The sequence below is a fragment of the Corylus avellana genome, chromosome 1, assembly GCF_965113065.1.
Source record: "Corylus avellana chromosome 1, dhCorAvel1.hap1.2, whole genome shotgun sequence".
Classification (NCBI taxonomy): Eukaryota; Viridiplantae; Streptophyta; class Magnoliopsida; order Fagales; family Betulaceae; genus Corylus; species Corylus avellana.
Window position 1 is genome coordinate 45,040,568 of NC_142490.1, and position 21,281 is coordinate 45,061,848.

The following is a 21,281-nucleotide window of genomic DNA, read 5'->3' on the forward strand; positions in this document are numbered from 1 at the left end:
AATATATATTTTGTAATTTTAAACTGCGTACTATGCTCATGATTCTATACCATAGTAGTATATTTAGTTTGTTGTTTCTGTTTGTATGCGCAGCTCGAACTCTTTGGTGGTTTTAAAAAAAATCTCTTTGTTATGGAGATGAGAGTAAAAGTATATTGTCCCTGAATCCAATTGAAAATTTTTCTACCTGTTTTTGTCAAAGAAATCTCAAATAATTTCAGTTTTATTAAAATATTAATTAAATAATTAATTTTATTATTTTTTAACTTAAATTTTTTAAATAAATAAGTAGTAAATTTAATATAGTATATCAAAACAAAGCTATGAGTTGGATTTTGGAACCCTCTTGGAGCACTGTTTTACAATTTTACCCTCTATTTTGCAGGACCCTCTACCATCTCCACAAACTTTACAATCATAAGATATAGGGGTGAAAATGCGGTTATAGTTAGTGGGTATTAGCTAAACCCGCTAACCGTAACCGCCTAGGCAGTTAACTAGCAGTTAGTAACTCTAATAACCGCTAACCGCTTTTTAAAAGAATTTTTTTAAAAAAATTAACCGCATATGCTAGGAACAACTTAATTATGGCAACAAAAAAAATCTGCCAGCAAAAATTCCTTGACAATTGAACCTATTTAAAAAAATTAGTAAAGAACCCTTTTTTTTTTTTTTTGTAGTGTTTATTAATTTATTGGAAAGATTGTCTTTGGAATGGATTGCTATCATACAAACAGAGACAACGTACTACACCAAGTTCTACTCACACAGGTAAACTGAAAAAACCAATATATATATATATATTCAAGCATAGTTAAATCGTACTGGGCTGTGACCTGGATTGAGGGTCTGGACATAGTACAATGGTACAGAATCATAGACCAACATTTCAAAATATACCTTATTAATTGTAGATTCTACAAAACACTAGCGTGGGTAGAGTTCAGTAATTGAAGCCTCATTTGCTGAGACAGAGTTGTCTTTAGATTTGTTATCCAACTTTGTAGTATTCCATGTGTTTTGCCCCCTTTGGGATGCCGTCTCTGAGTCAATGTCACTGTGCATAAAAAATGCAGGCTGCAAGGGTATCGGAAGAGTGATGGAGTAGCTATTAAGCATAAGAACCACCGAAGCCATGGTTGGTCTATCAGCCACATTTTCTTGAACACATAGTAACCCAATGTGGATGCATCTCATAATTTCAGTTGTTGAGCCTGGCCTTATTGTTGGATCTACAATATTTGAAACAGTCCCCTCTTTCCAGTTTTTCCATGCCTACAATATATGATTTAGATGAGCAAATACAATATCAGGCCTAAAAGTTCTACTATAATTATGATAATTCCTAAGTGTTAATTTACTGGTGATAATTCCTATGTGTTAATTTACTGATGCAACAGTCATATGACAAGGGAAATATACCCAAGTATGATTGTACTTACATAGCTTAGAAGATCCTCCACATTCTCTCCATTTCGGAAGCAATTGTTCTTTTGTCCACTCATTATTTCCAATACTAATACACCAAAACTAAAGATATCAGACTTTACAGAGAATTGTCCATGCATTGCATATTCTGGAGCCATATATCCGCTGCATGTCAACATCAATAATATTAGTTTAATTTGAATAGTGTAATAGAGCTTTCCATACTTATTTTAGAAATTGTTAGTTTTCCTTGATTTTCGAAACTATAAATCTTAGTTAGAACTTAATTTGGTGTTATTCTTTGGTACAAAGTAAACATCAGCTCTCCCCTCTTAGGATACTTACTAGGTTCCAACAATTCTACTTGTATTTCCTTGAGTTTGATCCAACAAAAATAATCTTGCCATGCCAAAGTCTGAAATTTTCGGATTCATTTCTGCATCTAAAAGAATGTTGCTAGCCTTAAGATCACGATGAATAATACGAAGTCGAGAATCTTCGTGAAGATAAAGGATTCCCCGAGCAATGCCTCCTATAATCTTATAGCGCCTTTGCCAATCCAAATGTGCACGCTTGATTGGATCTATGTCTCAAAGCAAGTATGTGATTCATGAAGTAAGATATGTGAAGGCAACCCAAAAGAAATATAACGAATATAATATTAGGTGAAAATAAAAGTGCAAACATACCGAAAAGGAAGTGATCGAGGCTTGTATTTGGCATAAACTCATATATTAGAAGTCTTTCATTTCTTTCCAAGCAAAAGCCTAAGAGCCTAACTAGATTACGGTGTTGAAGCTTGGCAACTAATAAGACCTCATTTTTAAATTCTAAATCTCCTTGTCCAGAATTCATTGATAATCTTTTTATAGCTATAACTTGTCCATCAGAAAGCCTACCCTGTGAATATATAAGAACAAATAGCATATATAACCATCAAGGAAGTTAGAAATTAATATATTTTTACTGATAAATGGTACCCTTCTTCATAAGATTTTATTAAATTACCTTGTAAACATCACCAAATCCACCTCGTCCAAGCTTATTTGCTTCAGAAAAGTTATCGGTCGCGACTCTGATAGTGTCAAAGTCGAATTGCAAGGATTCCACGCTTCTAATCTCATCATGTTCAACAGCTGCACATAATGAACAAGTCAACACTTAATTGAATCAATTAGGTTCATTGTTGAAGAAGAGTAACTTACAATTTAAGGATAAATGATAAAAATCATTCTTCATCCCATTTTTCATTCATCTCCGTATAGTAAATAAATGAATTCATCATTAAATTTGTAGAACCCATATGTGAGTCAACAATTACAATATTGAGGAATTTGCAAAAAAAATAGTTGAAATAATAATTTGTAACATATTACAAAATTAAATATTGCATACAACAGCATCGGGCTTTCCAATACCAATGATTGAATAAAGTTTTTCAAATCCCAAATGACACGTACAGTAATGTCTACTAAATGTAATATTTCTTGTTAGCTTTATTGGAAGTCACTTCTTAGAGAACTTTCTAATTCGATCTACTTGATCATGAGTTGAGCCTGCTGACATATATATAAGTATTTCCCCAATTATGTCACGTTATATGCTAATATATGCTGGCAAAACTTTACTCGTAATAGCAGCGAAATCTTATTCCCAACATTAACGTGCCTATCAGTTATCGAAGCACATGGTGTGTATTGTCTGAATTTGTTATTTCCTCTGTGATATCACGAGGCCTAACTATTTGAATAAATAATAATAAAACCAAACTTTTTCTAACTATTTGAATAAATAATAATAAAACCAAACTTTTTCTTACTTTCAAGTTTCTCTATTGACTTCCTCTTTACTCTGAAATATACGCAGAAGGAGATGACTAGTACCACAAAAATAGCTGTTGGCACAACTATAATGACGATAGTCCTAGATGTGTTGCTCTCGCTCCCTGCAAAAATCATAAATTTGTTCTCATTAGAAGATTCTTAAGGGTTGAGTTCGGATCTGGAGAAATAATCTTAGTAGCATGCATAATTAAATAACTTTAAAAGTGTTTGGAGTAATTGAACAAATAAATTAACATAAGATCAAATGTCATTCAGATTCTAATGTACGTGAACAACATCTTATGACCCCATAATTTGTTATGTTAAAAGCATAATGGCATATACGGTTACCTTTGGTTGTGTTGGTGTTGGTTAATATTGGTGGAGGAGGAGATACTGGTGGTGCTACCGGAGGTGATGGTGGTGACGCTGCCGCTGTTGAGTTATAGAACGGGTAGACCTCAAACCTCATATTACAGCTGCGACCAATGACTCGCCCACCTTGCTTTCCATCACAACATTGTGGAATATTTTTAAAAGCCTCAACTAAGCAACCGTTGCAATCTTCCTCAGACAAATCAGGCGTGCATTGGACAAGTGCATATAATGTTTGAAAGTTCGGTGCCGTTGCGTTTTCTGCTGCAAACTTTCGAAGAGAGCCACCTGCCACCGCTTGACTTCTTAGGCTTTCCAACAAGCTCCTAAGAACATCGTTGAATTGATTCAAGTAATTGGCCGATACGTTGGCCGTGTTCCACATATAGAAACTTGGACTAGTTTCCACAACGCCCATAATGGAGCGATTTGAGTAGCGTAATTGGCAGTTGTCGGACCATCCAATTGCCTCCTTCTGATTGGGACATCGTTGCTTGAGAAGAGAAGTAGATATATTGAGGCAACCACGGCAAGCATCTGGGTTAACATCTCCTCTACAAAATCCAATTGCATATGCTTCGTCAGAGTTCTGGCCATAAGAGGAATTGTAGAACCCGTAGTCGATTTCTGCGTTGGAGTGGAGAGAGGAGAGGAGGTGGTTGAGGTTTCTCTCATAGGTACTGTTAGCTGTGTAGTTTCCCTTATCGTTTGAACAGATATAATAAAGGAAATCTGCCGTCTGCGCTACTGCTTGAGCAGTGAATAAGAGAATGGCAGAGAGGAAGAAGAGTAATCTAGAGGAAACCATTGCCTTGTGTTCTGTGAAATGAGCCTTCAAGATTATTTGCAATAACTCTTGGGTCGGTGCCATTTTCGAAGTCTCTAATGTTGAATTGAAACATTCAACCTTTTCTTTTTTCCTTCGCTTCAAAGTTGATAGGCTAAAAGAAGACTCTACTGGCCTATAAAACTTTTCAGTTGTTGATCTTGGCCCTCCACCCCTTTTTCTTTTATTATTTTGATGTGATATAAAAATAAATAAATTTAAATATTTTATGAGCCGTTTGTGTTTACAATTATTTGTTAACATTTTTTTTTTTTCTTTCAAGCTGAAATGGAGAATTAAGTTCATGCACGATATACGTATCCTTCTAACTCTCGTCAATCCTTTGGCAATTTAAAATTGTACTTATTCATATATATACTGCAATTTATGAGAATATTAAGTAGAAATAAATAATGTATAATTAGCACATATTAGTAGTAAAAATTATGATAGTTTCTTTTAATCTACGTTGTCCATTCAACTGCCGTAAACTTTTGACGAAGGGATTTCGCTTTCGCATGCGCGTTGGATAATGAATGTTAGTTTTCAAGTTGATTGAGAGAGAAGTGGAGGACGACAAGCCACGTACGTACACCAATCGCCATGATCAATGGACAACAACTTTCTTCAGTGGTCCAGTACGCGTTTCCTATTAGTGCGATCAAGGGAGATGGCGTGTAAGAAGGACTGGATCCTCTCCAGTCAATCGAATCCATTTGGATTAGACGGGATCCGGTCCTTATTATTGCATAGGCAGATTTTGGGGACAATTATATGTCCCAGCAATAACAACGAAATGTACTGGAGGGAATTCAAATGTGTGTAAGAAAGGGACATCGATTCTTTCTGTTTTAATTTGAAATCGATAGTATTTTGTTTAATAGTCAGATTACATGCATTAATTTTAAATCTGGACTATAAAATAGAGGCCACGAGTCAAAATATATATTCATTTGCAAAACAACAAAAGTTATTGTGAATTTTTTTTTTTTTTTTTAGAGTAAAGTTATTGTGATTTTTGGTTTCTGTTGTTAGAGGTGTTTGTTGGTGCTGTCGTCGGGAAGTAATGCTACAAGTCTTCTTAGAGTCATCCAAAATGTGATGTGCCTTTTAAAATCATCGTTGAATTTAAGATGTGATTTACTGATTTTTGATCTATTGGTGATTTTAAAAGCCACATTACATTTGAGATGACTCTAGAAAAACTTTAGGAAGATTTATAAAATTACTATGTTGTCGGGTTTAGGTTATGTTAAGACATGAATATAAAATTATATAAGTCAAATCAAACTCGATTAATTTAGTTAAACGACGATTCCTCTCAACTTTGACATGAACCATTTAAATTAATAGGCGGGTGAAAGAATTCAACCAGCATAAGTCATTTTGTTTTCTTTCTTATTTTTTCTTCTTCATTATTATCATTATTTATATTTTTTGCTATTCTTTTCTAAGACATTTTCACAAAATTTTTTTGAGATTAAAGTGTAATGTAGCCATTAAAAAGAAGAGTGATGATGGGAAGACGAATAGTTAAAACTTAAATGGGAAGCTAAGGGAACCTTCTTAAACCAAAATATTGAAATGACAATATAATAAGCGTCAACAGTAAAGAAAAAAAAAATTGTTAAATGGTGCACTAAAATAAAATATATTACCTTACTGATAACCAAAATTTAACATTTTGAATGGTTTTAGGATGACTTAAATTGTTAAATAGGAAAACTTTCTAGCAAATTCATATTTCGGTGCAAATTCATCATCTTCCTGAAGAGGAAAATTCCAACCACCATCAAACTGAAACCCGTCCAACGAAGAAATAATAGTTATGCAAATTCTTTTACTAACAATGGTAAATAAAAAGGAGGTTGAAAAAGAACCAAAATTCAATTTGTAAAATGGTTTTAGGGTGGCTAAGAGTCTGTTTGGGATTGCGCTTGGGAAATTGACATTTTAAGTCAAAAAAGGCTTAAGCTTCATTTTTAAGCTTTTGTCAAAAGTGTTTTGTTTGGCAATTTTTAAGTTTATTGAATCCTTAGAAGCGTTTTTAATTTTTTTACCAAAAAAATATTTTTTTTTTCTTCAAACGTACTTTTTGAGTGTTAAAAATACTTTTAAGCCCCTCAAACGCAATCCCAAGCAGGCTCTAAATATGTGATAAGTAGTATTTTATGATTTTTGTTTTTGTTTTTAATGTGAGTTTAATTCAATCATCAAATAATTATCATCAAGGAATAGTTCAATCGGCTAAGGACCACACTTCATAAAGTGGAGGTCACTGATTTGAATCTCGATCAATAGATGTTTAAATTTAATGAATTTCATAATTTATAAGCTTTCTTTTCTTTTCTTTTTTCTTTTTATTTTTTGCTTTTCTTTTTTAAGACATTTTTATGAATAATAAAAAAAATTATATTTTATTGAAAAACCCACCCATAAACACGGTTTATATGGTAGTATATCTAATGCTGAATGGCAATCGAATACACTCATCTCCTGTTACATAAATAGCCCTTTAAGCCGAATGACCCTTAAGTGAACTGAAATTCTATGGCCTTTCCCATAGACTTAATGAAGAATTCTTGTTACTTCCATCAAACGCTATTGAGGATATAACTTACTGATCGGTCTGATGATATGTCTGATTCAACAGTAGTGTGCATAAAAAATGCAGGCCGCGAGGGCACCGATAAAGTGATAGAGAGACTATTAAGCAAGAGAACGATCGAAGCCATAGTTGGTCTATCAGCTACAGTTTCTTGAACACATAGCAATTCTATGTGGATGCATCGCATTATTTCAGATGTTGAGCTAACTCTCAATGTGGGATCAATAAGATTTGATGCTGTGCCTTCTCTCCAATTCTGCCATGTCTGCAAGATAATAGCATGGGCGGACATAATATCACTATCAATATCATGTACATTAACCCTAGTGCCACAGTTATTGGCAAAAGGAAAATTTTAGTAAAATTTACCCAAAGGTATTTGTACTTACATAGCTTAGAAGATCTTCTAAATTTTCTCCTATATGGAAACAATTATTTTTCTGCCCAAACACCATTTCCAAAATTAATACACCGAAACTAAAGACATTAGTTTTTACTGAGAAGTGTCCATGCATTGCATATTCTGGAGCCATATATCCGGCCATTGCATTAGGACATCAAGTAATAGCAGTATTGTTATTTGACGGGCAATAGATCTTCTAGAAATTGATTATAATTTATAGGAGGCAATAAAATATTTGATAGGATTTCCATCTTCCAAAAAAATAACACTAATTATATAACAGATAATAGAAAGCATGAAATCCTATCGTTAATTTTGTATAGATTTTGTTATGAAACTTACTAAGTTCCAACGATTCTTCTCGTATTTCCATGAGTTTGATCTAGTATAAACAATCTTGCCATGCCAAAATCTGCAATCTTGGGGTTCATCTCTAAATCTAGTAGAATATTACTAGTTTTGAGATCACGGTGAATAATACGAAATTGAGAGTCTTCGTGAAAATAAAGAAGCCCATGAGCAATGCCTACTATGATTTTGTAACGCCTCTACCAATCCAAATGCAAGCGTTTGATTGGATCTACATATTCATTCAAGTGTATCAATCAACTGAACAAAGATACATACAATTGTGTTCAACCTAACATGCAATCTAAAATAAAAAATAAAAATTATGAGTAGAATCAAAGATTTAAGCAGAAGTATTTTAATCATACCAAATAAGAAGTGATCGAGACTTGCATTAGGCATGAGCTCATAGACAAGAAGTCTTTCACTTCCTTCCAAGCAAAAACCTAAGAGTCTAACTAAATTAGAGTGTTGAAGCTTTGCCACTAACAAGACCTCGTTCTTAAATACTTGATCACCTTGTTCAGAACCACTAGACAACCTTTTTAGAGCTATTTCTTGTCCATTCGAGAGCATACCCTGATGAAAAGCATATCGAATATATATTACATGCGACCCGTAAGAATCCTAGATTATGGATCTAACTTGTTATGACAAAGAATTATATTGCCAAATTACCTTGTAAACAACACCAAATCCACCTTGCCCAAGCTTATTTGCATCTGAAAAATTCTCTGTAGCAACTCCAATTGTAGCAAAGTCGAATTGCAATGAATCAGCCCTAAGAATTCCATCCACAGCTTCACATGAGGAACAAGTTAATACATCTGAATTAGCTAATATATAAGTGCATTGCTTAAATAAGAGCAAGATGCAATTTTAAGTTATGTGCATGCACGATTAATTAACTTAATTAATTTGTACCTTGAAAATCAATTTAATCTTTCTAATACCGCTCCCAATATGGCGTACAACTAATTAACTTAATTAATCAAGTAGCATATATAGCAAGTATATCAATCGTAATAATTGTCTGATTTGGCATTTATTTTTATATATTATAGAATTGAAACCCTTAATAAATAGGACAAGAAACACATTTTTAATGGAAAAGGATCCTCTCTATTCCAAATGAAATAGAGAGTATCCATTTAGGCCTCGTTTGGTTCACGGATTGTCTTGTCCATTGGAAAATGATTAGTTACCACTGGGATTAGCTACCACTGTGAATAGATTAGCTAGTCCTATTCCTTTGTTTGGTTGTAACGCTGGAATAGACTACCTAATCTTATTCCTTCATTTGGTATAGTGCAATATGTTGGTGAATGGAATTGTATTGTGATCTTATTTCCTAAAATACCCTTATAATATAAATACAATTTATATTATTAAGGACTTTCATTCTTTTTTTTTTTTTTTTTTGAAACATAAACAATTTTACTATAAATTTTTTTTTTTAGTTATGTCATGTATATATATATACACGCTTGAACATGTATGAATAACCTGTGTTCAAGTGTGTGTGTATATATATCAGTGTGATTTTTAATTTAGTATATATATATATATATATATATATATATATATATATAACTGAATTAAAAATCACACTGAGAAAGTATAGAGAAAGAGAGATGGAGAAACAGAATTAAAAAAAAAAAAAAAAAAAAAACCCTAAACAGAATCAAAGAGAAACGATACAGAGAATCAAAAGAAATAAAAAAACAGAAGAAAAATAAAAAAAACTCAGAAACGTTTTGGGTATATATATATACATACACACGCTTGAACAGGTATGAATAACCAGTGTTCAAGCGTGTGTGTATATATATATACGCTTGAACACAGGTTGTACGCTTGAACATAGGTTATATATATATATATATATATATATATATATATATATATATATATATATATATATATAACTGAATTAAAAATCAAACTAAGAAAGTATAGAGAAAGAGAGATGGAGAAACAGAATAAAAATAATTAATTAATTAATTTTTTTTAAAAAAAAGCCTAAACAGAATCAAAGAGAAACGATACAGAAAATCAAAAGAAAAAAAAAAACAGAGAAATGTTACAGAGAAAAAAAAAAATCCAAGAAATAGAGAGAGAATGAAATAACCAAGAAACAAAGAAGAGAAATCGAAGAGAAGAGAGGGGGAGAGAGATCGCTTGCGCAGAGAAGAGAGATCGTTGCTCTTTGAGAGATGGAGATCGTTTTGCAGAGTCTCCTTGAAAAACGTGGGTGCTAGAAGGGTGGGGTTTTTGTGGGCAATTTACACGATAATTTTAATCCCACAGGAAAGGATTAGCTAAGCCACTCGTTTTTTAGTGGCTTAGCTAACCCCGTGTATATAGGATTAGTAATCCCATGGGAATAGCTATTCCCAGGAATAGAGTGTTACCAAACAAAGGACTAGCTATACCTAGTGTTAGCTAGTCCAATCCAAGGGTCTAATCCGCGAACCAAACGGGGCCTTAGTGTATTTAGGAGTAGAAATTTATCCAAAAAATTTACCTCCCCAAAGAAAAAGACAATAGTATCATTCTAAATGCACTATATGAATCGTCTCCATTTCATCCAGTTTCCATTTTTAACTTACTTTCAACTTTCGTCTTTGGCTTTTTCACTCTTAAATAGATACAGACACCGATGCAGATTATTAAAACCACAAAAACAACAGCCGCCTCGACAATAATAATGATAGTTCGAGATGAGTTACTCTTCTTTCCTGCAAAAACAACCAATCCGTCTCAATAAAGGATTCCTAGAACTGATTGACAATATCAAGCCATCATAGTGAGTACACTATTTAGACTTTCTGACAGAATAAAAGAGCTAGGAGAATGGAAGTGTACCTTCAGCCGCCGCAGGCAGAGGAGAAGGAAGATAGGATGATGGTGGCAGTTCATCTGGAGTAGTGTCATAGAATCTGTACTCCTCATACCTTAAGTTACAGCTGGATGTAAGAACTCTCGCTCCTGTCGTGTCGCCGCCACAACATTCTGGAAGATATCGGATAGTCTGATTTAGGCAATTGCTGCATTCTTGCTCATCCAAGTCGGGAGTGCACTGCAAAAGAGCATATAGATTGAAGTATGTGGAGTTGGCAGCTCCAATCGCAAGCTTTCGAAGGGAATCACCAGATGCAGCTTTACTTCTTAGGCCATCAAGCAAGCCCGAAAGCACTTGTTTGAACGTCCCACTCACGTCCGAGACTTTTGCTATGCTTATTAGTGAAGTCATAGGCTCAATTTCCATAACACCAAATATGGAGTTGTTCGATTATCGCACTGTGCAGTTCATGTACCAAATGATTCCCTCCTTCTCGTTCGGACATAATAATAAGAGCTCGTGTGCAGACATATTGACACAACTCCGGCAGTTACTTGCCGTGAGGTCTCCTCTGCAGAGTGCAATTGCGTCAACTTTGTCGGAATTCTCTCCGGCAGATTAATTGTAGAATCCATTATCGATTTGGCTTTTAGAAGAGAGGTTGGAAAGGAGGGTGCTGAGGTTTGCCCTGTAGGCACTGTTACTGCTAACATTACCATTTGTAGAACATTCGTGAAGCACGTAGGGATCTCGCTGCGCAATGGCGGGATTAACAAGATGTATAAGGAAGCCGTAGGAGAAGAAAGAGAGTAGTCTTGATGAAGAACCCATTCTCAGTGTCCTTGTATTTTCTATGAAATGGGAAGATTTTAATCTATGCTGCTAAGGAGTAAAATAATGATAAAGTAGCAGGTGCTGCAACTTGCCACTACGTTCCAAGAAGCCGGTGGTTACTGGTCATCATCTAAAATGAATCCAATAATTTTTTAAAACATTCAACTTTGGCCTATTTCTTTAATTACTTATTACTTTGATTATCTAAAGTAAAGCAAGGCAAGTGGATCAGTTTTTCTTTTTTTCTTTTTTCTTTTTTTTTTTTTTTTTTTTTTTTTGACAATGGCAAGTGGATCAGTTGGTGCGGTAGCTAGGCCGCCGTTGGCTGCATGCATTGAATTGGCAATTTAATTACTTATTAATTTGATTATTGCCTTCTCAATCATTTTGTCTATATATGAGTGATCACATGATCAGTGACTTCTCATATCGATAATTACTAATTTACTTGCAAATCTTTAGTATGTCTCTTCTTCGTTTAGAAGAAAAATTTTTAAGTTTAATTTAGTAAGTATAGCTGTAATCGAGTTGAGTACTATTGAATGTCCAAACTCAATTCATTTAATTTTGTTTATAACACATGCGGATCAAACTCAATCTTATCACCTACTATTCATTACTTTTCGAACAATTCATGATCTATTCAATTAATGTATCAATTCCTGAATTTTATATAAAGTAAATTTCATGACTTTTTTTTTTTTCTTCATAAATTCATAATAATCATAGGTTAATTAATTATTATTAAGATTTTTTTTTTATTTTTTTTTTATTTTTTTTTATTTTTTTATTTTTTTAAGAAAAAAAAAAAAGAAAACTTTCATATTCCTTTCAAAATTAGATCTAGAGCATATATAATAGCTTTAACTTTAGCATCCCAAAGCATAATGCTATTACATAACATAGCACAAAGCTATGTTAATACAACGTCATAGATACAATCACTAAAATCTTACAATAAAAAACTACCTATGACGGCAACCTCCGCTAACCCATACACAACTTCTTTTATGAAACAGATCTACTTCAGCTTTCAAAAGCAGATTATATCTAAGACATGGGTAACCCAAGTTTCCTTAAAACTTTATTTTACCGGCTAGGATAAATAACCCCTCACACCGAAACTATCCCTTCTCAGCTCAAACGCTAGGGAGCAAAAATGAAAAATACATAAAAATAAAATAAAATAAAAACTATAGAACACCCTACTCCCATTGGTGACATAAAAACTGGATTGGCGATCGGTGCAGTCAGACCGGCGTGTGGCATTGTGGAGGAGCGACTCTGATGTACTGAAGTTGTACTAGTAACGACGTCACTGACACGCCGGCGTGTGGTCAAAAAATGGATTGATGAAGACATGCGGTTGGAAGAAGGGTGGCTAGTGAGCACAGACGTGACTGCTAGCATGGGTGGACGAAACTGTTGGAGAAAATTACATATGATTTTGAAGAAAATAGATATAGAAACTCAATCAAATCTAGTGGGATGGCAATAAACGGGAAAGAGAAAAGAGAAAAAACAATGAGGGGAGGGGGAGGAAAGAAGAGGGTTGTAGAAGGGAAGGGGAGACGGGTCAGTAGCAATAAGTTTGCGGTGCTCTCTAACATTTGCAAGTTGATATAAAATTTTAACTAATTTTATTATTTGAGTTAATTAAATAAATTAATTTGAATCTTAAACAATCAAATCTCAAGTATCTTGAGTTTATATATATACACACACATACAATACATTTATTATATACACATATACACATGTACCCATAAATACACTATTTACTCATAAACACACATATATTTATATCAAAACTCATAACTACTGTAACACCACACCTCAATGACATACAATATTGTCCGCTTTTGGCTCCTCCAAACCAGACTTCTCTGGAGGTCACCCATTCTGGTACTACTCCAGCAGAAGCATGCTTAACTGTAGAGTTCTGATGGGATCATAACCATCACGGCTTTAAAACGCGTTGTTGTCATTAAGGGTATAGTATACATTTAAGCACATCCCCATCTCCATACCCAGGCGATGTGGGACGTCACAATCACCCCCTCTTAGGACCCAGCGTCCTCGCTGGCGACCCTCATGGGATTAGCCCATTCTTGGAGTCCGTCCTAGCGAGTGCCCGCTAGCGACCTTCATGGGCTTGTGCACGCTCCCCCCATCTCAGGTTGGGCAATGTCTTTGATATCATTTGTAACACCCCACCTCAATGACATACAATATTGTCCGCTTTTGACTCCCACAAACCAGACTTCTTAGGAGATCACCCATCCTGGTACTATTCTAGTAGAAGCACGCTCAACTGCAGAGTTCTGATAGGATCATGACCATCACTGCTTTAAAACGCGTTGTTGTCATTTAAGGATGTAGTATACATTTAAGCACATCCCCATCTCTATACCCAGGCGATGTGGAACGTCACAACTACAATAATTTAAACTATATCTATTATACATTAGGAAAAAATTTCATTTTATCTTTTTAAATACTTGAGATGATCACCTTACAAAGTTAAATAATATTATAAAATTAATAAATATGGGTGACTGAAAAGGGTTGAAAAAAAATCAGAATTCTCAAATTGCAAATTTTTAAAGTTTATGACACATTAAAAAATGTTTAATAGTTTAGAGGGGCAACTGAAATTTCTCCAAAAGATAAACTTTGTAGAGTAAAAGCTTGAGTTTGTTGAAATAAGATAAGATCATCAGTACTTGAAGACATGTTGCATCTGCATGCAGCTTGGACATGTCTTGTGTTATGACACAAGATTGGATTTCACTTCTAGTGTAAATACAGCATATTGTATTGGTTAATGAAATCTGGGGCGTCGTTCCTCGTTCAACCTTTAATTTTAACTTTCTCTCTAAGAAAAAAAAAAAAAAAAAAAAAAAAACCATTTCCTTTTTGACAAAACTACTAAATTAAGGAGTTTTATATACTTTCTTTTTTCTACTTTTATATCCTAATTAATTCGTCGTTCAATAATGAAATCTGGTCATCGAGTTTGACCCTTTTAAGATTTAAAAAAGAGAAAAAAAAAAAAAAAAAACTTCGAAATATATCATAACTCACGTAAGGTGTTTCGAACACGTTGTGTTTACACTCATGCCGGTTTCATGTTTCAATAATGACTTAGAAATTTGTTGCGTCCATCATGGCACTGGGGTGGTTTTGGCCACCTCCAAGTGCGGTTGGGTTGCCGCGGCCACACCAAATTCTTATTAGGGCCACCCACGATGACATTGGGGGTGGCGTGGTCACCCCTGTGCCTGCTGTAGGTGGCCGGCCACCACACCTTCAACCATTTTTCTTTTTCTTTTTAATTTGAGTTTTGGAAAAATTATAAATCACATGAGATTTTTAATAATTTTAGTTTAATTCTAATTATGAAATATTTGGTGCTACCAAATTAAAGAATTGAAATGATTATTCCATTCCAACTTCTTTTATTCGTATTAATACATATTCATTTTCTTAATGGAATACCCGTTCCGCAAACCATTGGAGCTTACATTAAGTCAACTGAAATTACATGGCCTTTCCAAAGACTTGAATGAAGAATTCTTGTTACTTCCATCAAACACTATCGAGGATATAACTCACTGATCGTAGCCTCATTTGTTGACGCTTGGAAGGATTGGTCTGATGACACATCTGATTCGACGGTGGTGTGCATAAAAAATGCAGGCCGAGAAGGCACCGATAAAGTGATAGAGTTACTGTTAAACATGAGAACAATTGAAGCCATAGTCGGTCTATCAGCTACATTTTCTTGAACACATAGCAACCCTATGTGGATGCATCGCATTATTTCAGATGTTGAGCTAGATCTCAATGTGGGATCGATAAGGTTGGATGCTGTTCCTTCCCTCCAATTTTGCCATGCCTACAAGATAATTACATGGGTAGACATAGTATCACTATCAATGTCATGTGCATTAACGCTAGTGCCACTATTATTGGCAAAAAGGAAAATTTACCCAAAGATAATTGTACTTACATAGCTAAGAAGATCTTCTAAATTTTCCCCTATGAGGAAATAACTATTTTTCTGCCCAGACACCATCTCCAGAATTAATACACCGAAACTAAAGACATCAGTTTTTACTGAGAAGTGTCCGTGCATTGCATATTCTGGAGCCATATAGCCACTGCATGAGAACATCAGTAATAGCATTGTTATTTGACTGGCAAAATATTTGATAGGATTTCTTTCTTCCAACAAAATAGTGCTACTCATATATAATAGATAATTCAAAGCATGCAATACTATCGCTAATTTTGTATAGATTTTGTTAGGATACTTACTAAGTTCCAACGATTCTTCTTGTATTTGCATGAGTTTGATCTAGTACAAACAATCTCGCCATACCAAAATCTGCAATTTTGGGATTCATTTCTGAATCTAGTAGAATGTTACTAGTTTTGAGATCACGATGAATAATACGAAATTGAGAATCTTCGTGAAGATAAAAAAGCCCTCGAGCAATGCCATCTATGATTTTGTAACGCGTCTCCCAATCCAAATGCAAACGTTTGATTGGATCTACATATTCATTCAAGTATATCAATTTATTGAATAAAGATATATCCAATTGTGTTCAACCTAACATGCAATCTAAAATAAATAAAACATTATGAGTAGAATCAACCATTTAAGGAGAAGTATTTTAATCGTACCAAATAGAAAGCGATCAAGGCTTGCATTAGGCATGAGCTCATAGATGAGAAGCCTTTCGTTTCCTTCCAAGCAAAAACCTAAGAGCCTAACTAAATTACGGTGTTGAAGCTTAGCCACTAGCAAGACCTCATTCTTAAATTCTTGATCACCTTGTCCGGAACCACTAGACAACCTTTTCACTGCTATTTCTTGTCCATTCAAGAGCATACCCTAAAGAAAAGCATATTGAATATAATAGATGTAACCCTTAAGAATCCATGATGTGATTAAAGAATGGCATATTATAATTTATATGATATCGATATTTCCAAATTACCTTGTAAACCGCACCAAATCCACCTTGCCCAAGCTTATTTTCTTTTGAAAAATTCTCTGTAGCAACTCTAATCGTAGCAAAGTCGAATTGCAATGATTCATCACTAACAATTCCATCCACAGCTTCACATGAGAAAGAAGTTAATTAATACATCTGAATTAGATATATAACTGCATTGAAAGTAGCATATGTATATATCACGTATGATATCGTAATAATTGTCTGATTTTGGTATTTATTTTTATATTTTATAGAAATGAAATCCTTAATAAATAGGGCAAGAAACCATTTTTAACTTACTTTCAACTTTCTTCCTTCGCTTTTTCACTCTTAAATAGAAAAAGACGTAGGTGCAGATTATTAAGACCACAAAAACAACAACCGCCACAACAATAATGATAGTTTGAGATCAGTTACTCTTCTTTCCTGTAAAAACCACAAATCCGTCTCAATAAAGCATTCTGAATTTTAAATTTATCATAATTTGCATATATTTTTGCACGTGTGAAACGAACCCCACCTTCGTCCAAAAAGAAAACGACGAAAAAAGGTGGAGGCATGTGCATGAATAATTAAAAAATAGCCCCACTTAAGAAAAAAGAAAAAGAGAAAAAATAAATAAATAAATAGCCCACTTGGAGATATTGTCGTGAGTGATAGCCGTTTTTTTTCTTTTTCTTTTGGGTATTTGCTATATATGTTTTAAGCATGATGGCACAACCCGAAGTTTGGTGGCTCATTATGAAATTTTGAATTCGACTCTAGCTTTCCACTAATATATATCCAGGGGCTCACCATGTTAGGGTTGGTTCTGGCGTCGCATTCTTGCTCAGACAGATGAAGCGACTGCATGTATAAAGTATCTACTTTTGATGTGTGAAAGTTTGGCAGGGTTGCATTTCCTGCTGCAAACTTATAAAAACAACAAGGCCCCAAGATGCTGGTCAATCGTTTGTGTTTTGGCCATAATTGCGAATATTGTGAAACCCATGGTCAATTAATTTTGGTGTCGGAGGAGAGGAGACCATAAAGGAATGAACTAAATGTTGATACCATCGAATTGATGCATGAAGTATGTAGGAGAAAGAAATCATTAACAAAATTAACAACAATTTAACCTTTAGACTTGCTGACTCTTGTAAGTGAATTTTATCAAAGTACTCTCATCCCAATATGTTAAGGTGTTGTTATGATCCAGAGGCAGACCAAAATTTTTAATTCCTTCAAAAGTACTATAAAGTCTACGGTTACCCCTCATATTTCACTTTTTATCACTCCAAATTACTATTTTGCCCCCCTCAAAGTAAAAGAATGTGGCTTTTACGCTCTACAAAGAAGTAAAAAAATATTGAAAAGTCATACCTGTAAAGAAACTGCAATTCTTTTCCGCAAGAAATGTAGTTTTTTCACACTGCACGCAGTGTAAAAAGAAATTTAGTAACTTAAGTCTTCTTGTTTATTTTATTTTTCTACCTGTAGTAATAAAGTGGCTAGTTAAAAGGAAAAAGCTAATTTTTCACGCCTTCACAAGTTTTATAGTAAAAAATAAAAATAAAAATTTCCATTTCCTCTTTTTGTTCTAAACCAAATTTATTTCAGGGGTAAACTTAGCACAAGGATTGGGGGCTTTAGTCCTCCAAAAATTTAAACATCTATCTAAAATTATATTTTTTTTTTGAGGTAAACTCTTAAAAATTAGTTTTCTTCTCCTTAATTTTTTGTATATATATATTTTTTTAATTTTTGTCCCCCTCACTCAAACTTTTGGTTCTGCCCCAGCAGTTATGAATCCACCTTCGGATCAATTCTAATTAAAAGAAGAAAAAATAAATTAAGAATTGATTGACAATACCAAGTCAGCATAGCGAGATACTAGTGGCATGGAATGAGAGTATGCTATTTAGACCTTCTTGTAGAATAAAAGAGGAGAGAATGGAAGCATACCTTCAGCAGCAGCAGGAGGAGGAGGAAGATAGGATGATGGTGGCAGTTCATCGGTCGTATTGTCATAGAATCTGTAGTCCTCATACCTTAAGTTACAGCTGGGTGTAAGAACTCTTGCTCCTGCCCTGTCATCACAACATTCTGGAAGATATTCGATAGTCTGATTTAGGCAACTGCTGCATTCTTGTTCATCCAAGTCAGTAGTGCACTGCAAAAGTGCATATAGATTGAAGTATGTGGAGTTGGCAGCTCCAATCGCAAGCTTTCGAAGGGAATCACCAGATGCAGCTTTACTTCTTAGGCCATCCAGCAAGCCCTTAAGCACTTGTTTGAACGTCCCACTCGCGTCCGAGACTTCTGTTGAGCTCGTTAGAGCTTTCATAGGCTCAATTTCCATAACACCAAATATGGAGTTGTTCGAGTATCGCACTGTGCAGTTCTTATACCATATGATGCCCTCCTTCTCGTTCGGACATAACACTAAGAGCTCGTGAGCAGACATATTGACACAACTCCGGCAGTCAGTTGCCGTGAGGTCTCCTCTGCAGAGTGCGATTGCGTTAACTTTGTCGTTGTTCTCTCCGGCAGAGTAATTGTAGAACCCATTATCGATTTGGCTTTTAGAAGAGAAGTTGGAAAGAAGGCTGTTGAGGTTTGCCCTGTAGGCACTGTTACTGCTAACATTACCATTTGTAGAACACTCGTGGAGCACGTAGGGATTTCGCTGCGCAAGGGTGGGATTAACAAGATGCATAAGGAAGCCATAGAAGAAGAAAGAGAGTAGTCTTGACGAAGAGCCCATTCTCAGTGTCCTTGTGTTTTCTCTGCAATGGGAAGATTTTAACCTATATATGCTAAGGAGTAAAATAATGACAAATTAAGTTGCAGGAGCTGCAACTTCCCACTATTTTCCAAGAAGCCAATGTTTATTATCTGAGACAAATCCAATAACTTTAAAATATTCAACTTTGGCTTATTTCTTTATGTAAAGCAAGGCAAGTGGATCAGTTGGTGCGGTAGGCCGCGATTGGCTGCATACATTGAATTGGCAATTCAATTACCTTTTAGGTTCTGTTTGTTTCGCCGTAAAATGATTTACGGAAAATGTTTTCCGTATTTTCAGGTGTTTGGTGTAACGTAAAAAAATAGTCAACAAAAAATATTTTTCCTTTGGCCGAAAATTCTTCTTTAATTTTCGGAAAATGGTTTTCGGTTTAAAATGGTTTATTATTTTAAAAACTGTAAACCATTTTTCGACTTTGATAATCTCATTCTCAAATTGACGGACCCTACTAAGACTCGCCCAAGACCCCACTAGATAGGACATGACCGGGACTCGCCCAGGACCTACCCAGAACCAGCCGGGACCCCGCCAGGACCTACCCAAGACTTGACCGTGACTCGATTGGACCTGCCCGAGACTTGACTAGGACCTAACCGGAACTGTGCGAGACTCGCCTGGGACCTACCTTGGACCCGCCCGGGACCTGCCTAGGACCCCACCATAACCTGCCCGGGACTCGCCCGAAACTTGATCAGGACTTGACCAGGACTCACTCAGGACCCGCCTGAGACTTGACTGAGACTCATCCAGGACCTGTCCGGGACTCGTCGGAAAATATTTTCGGCGGAAAACATTTTCCGGTATTTTGCATGTACGGAAAATCAAGCGGGTCCCGATTGGGTCTCCGACGTAGAAAAATGTCACCAAAAAACATTTTCTTGGAAAACATCTTCTTGGAAAACAGTTTTCGGTATTTGGTGTGTACACAAAATCATATTGAACACTAAATTACTAAAATGTCCATGTTGGGTCTTGGACGGGTCCTGCCAGGGTCTCGGGCTGATCCCAAAGTGGTCCTGATAGGGTCTAGGCGGGGTCCGGGTGAGTCCCGGGTAAGTCCCAATGGGTTCCTAGTGGGATTCGGTTCGGACACCTCTAAGACTTAGTTGGGATATTTTCATAATTTATATTTTAATATAATTTTTTTAAAAAAATTGTGATTTTCTGAGCGCGCGCCAAACGCTGGAAAATGTTTGGATCGTAAAACATTTTCTTGTAAAATGACTTCCCTGGAAATAGAAAATATTTTACGCCGAAACAAACGTTATTGCCTTCTCAATCATTTTGTCTATATGAGTGATTTGAGTGACTTCTAATTAGATCGATAACTACGGATCATTATCTCTCTTCGTTTAAAATTAAAGTCTTAAGTTCAATTTAGCGAGCAAGGCTGTAATTGAGTCGAAAACTATTAAATGTTCAAACTTAGTTCATTTAATTTTGTTTCAAACACATGTCAATTGAGCTCAATCTTGTCACTAATTAAGTAGATAATATGTTAAAACTTGATTCATATTTTTCAAAGAATTCATGAGCTGTTCAATTAATGTATCTAGTCCTTATATAAATTAAATTTCGAGACTTTGATTTTTGTAAATTCATTATAATTATTAGTTAATTAATTATTGTTAAGATTTTATCATTTGAGTTAATTAAATTTTATATGCTAGTCATTTAAGTTAATGAAAAATTAAACCCTAAGGGGTGATTTAAAGGGGTTAAAAAAAATCAAAATCCCCACACATTGCAAATTTTCATAGTTTATGAGACATTAAAAAATGTTTGATAATTTAGAGGGGACGTACAACTGAAATTTCTCCAAAAGATAAACTTTTTAGAATATGTTGACATAAGATAAGGAACCTCATGAGTAATTAGAGATATGTGGCATCTTCAGCTTGTAAATGCCTCGTGTGATGGCACAAGATACAAATCCCCTTACGTTTAATTGAATAATTGTGTACATTAATGTTGCTTAAATTCATAGAATT

General features: G+C 34.8%; 1 protein-coding gene and 2 pseudogenes across 8 annotated transcripts; all 3 read right to left on the reverse strand.

Moving 5' to 3' along the window:
* Window positions 1-927: 927 nt before the first annotated feature.
* On the reverse strand, window positions 928-4,449 carry LOC132170036 (cysteine-rich receptor-like protein kinase 29). Of its 8 annotated transcripts, none has more exons than XM_088512218.1 (7): window positions 3,603-4,449; window positions 3,248-3,373; window positions 2,437-2,564; window positions 2,118-2,328; window positions 1,774-2,011; window positions 1,443-1,593; window positions 928-1,275 (listed from the first exon to the last, which is right to left on the reverse strand). In XM_088512218.1, exons 1-7 carry the CDS (start codon window positions 4,432-4,434, stop codon window positions 928-930), a joined length of 2,034 nt encoding a protein of 677 aa, XP_088368344.1. In that variant the 5' UTR covers window positions 4,435-4,449. The 8 variants fall into 8 exon arrangements, with proteins under 8 accessions (XP_088368344.1, XP_088368343.1, XP_088368341.1 ...); XM_088512217.1 differs by having other exon boundaries at window positions 2,437-2,588; window positions 3,209-3,373; window positions 3,603-4,446; XM_088512215.1 differs by having other exon boundaries at window positions 2,437-2,588; window positions 3,248-3,365; window positions 3,658-4,434.
* Window positions 4,450-7,046: 2,597 nt separating this feature from the next.
* Window positions 7,047-11,487, reverse strand: LOC148589932 (cysteine-rich receptor-like protein kinase 26; annotated as a pseudogene).
* A 3,558-nt stretch (window positions 11,488-15,045) lies between these two features.
* Window positions 15,046-19,248, reverse strand: LOC132171937 (cysteine-rich receptor-like protein kinase 26; annotated as a pseudogene).
* Between the last annotated feature and the right edge of the window lie 2,033 nt (window positions 19,249-21,281).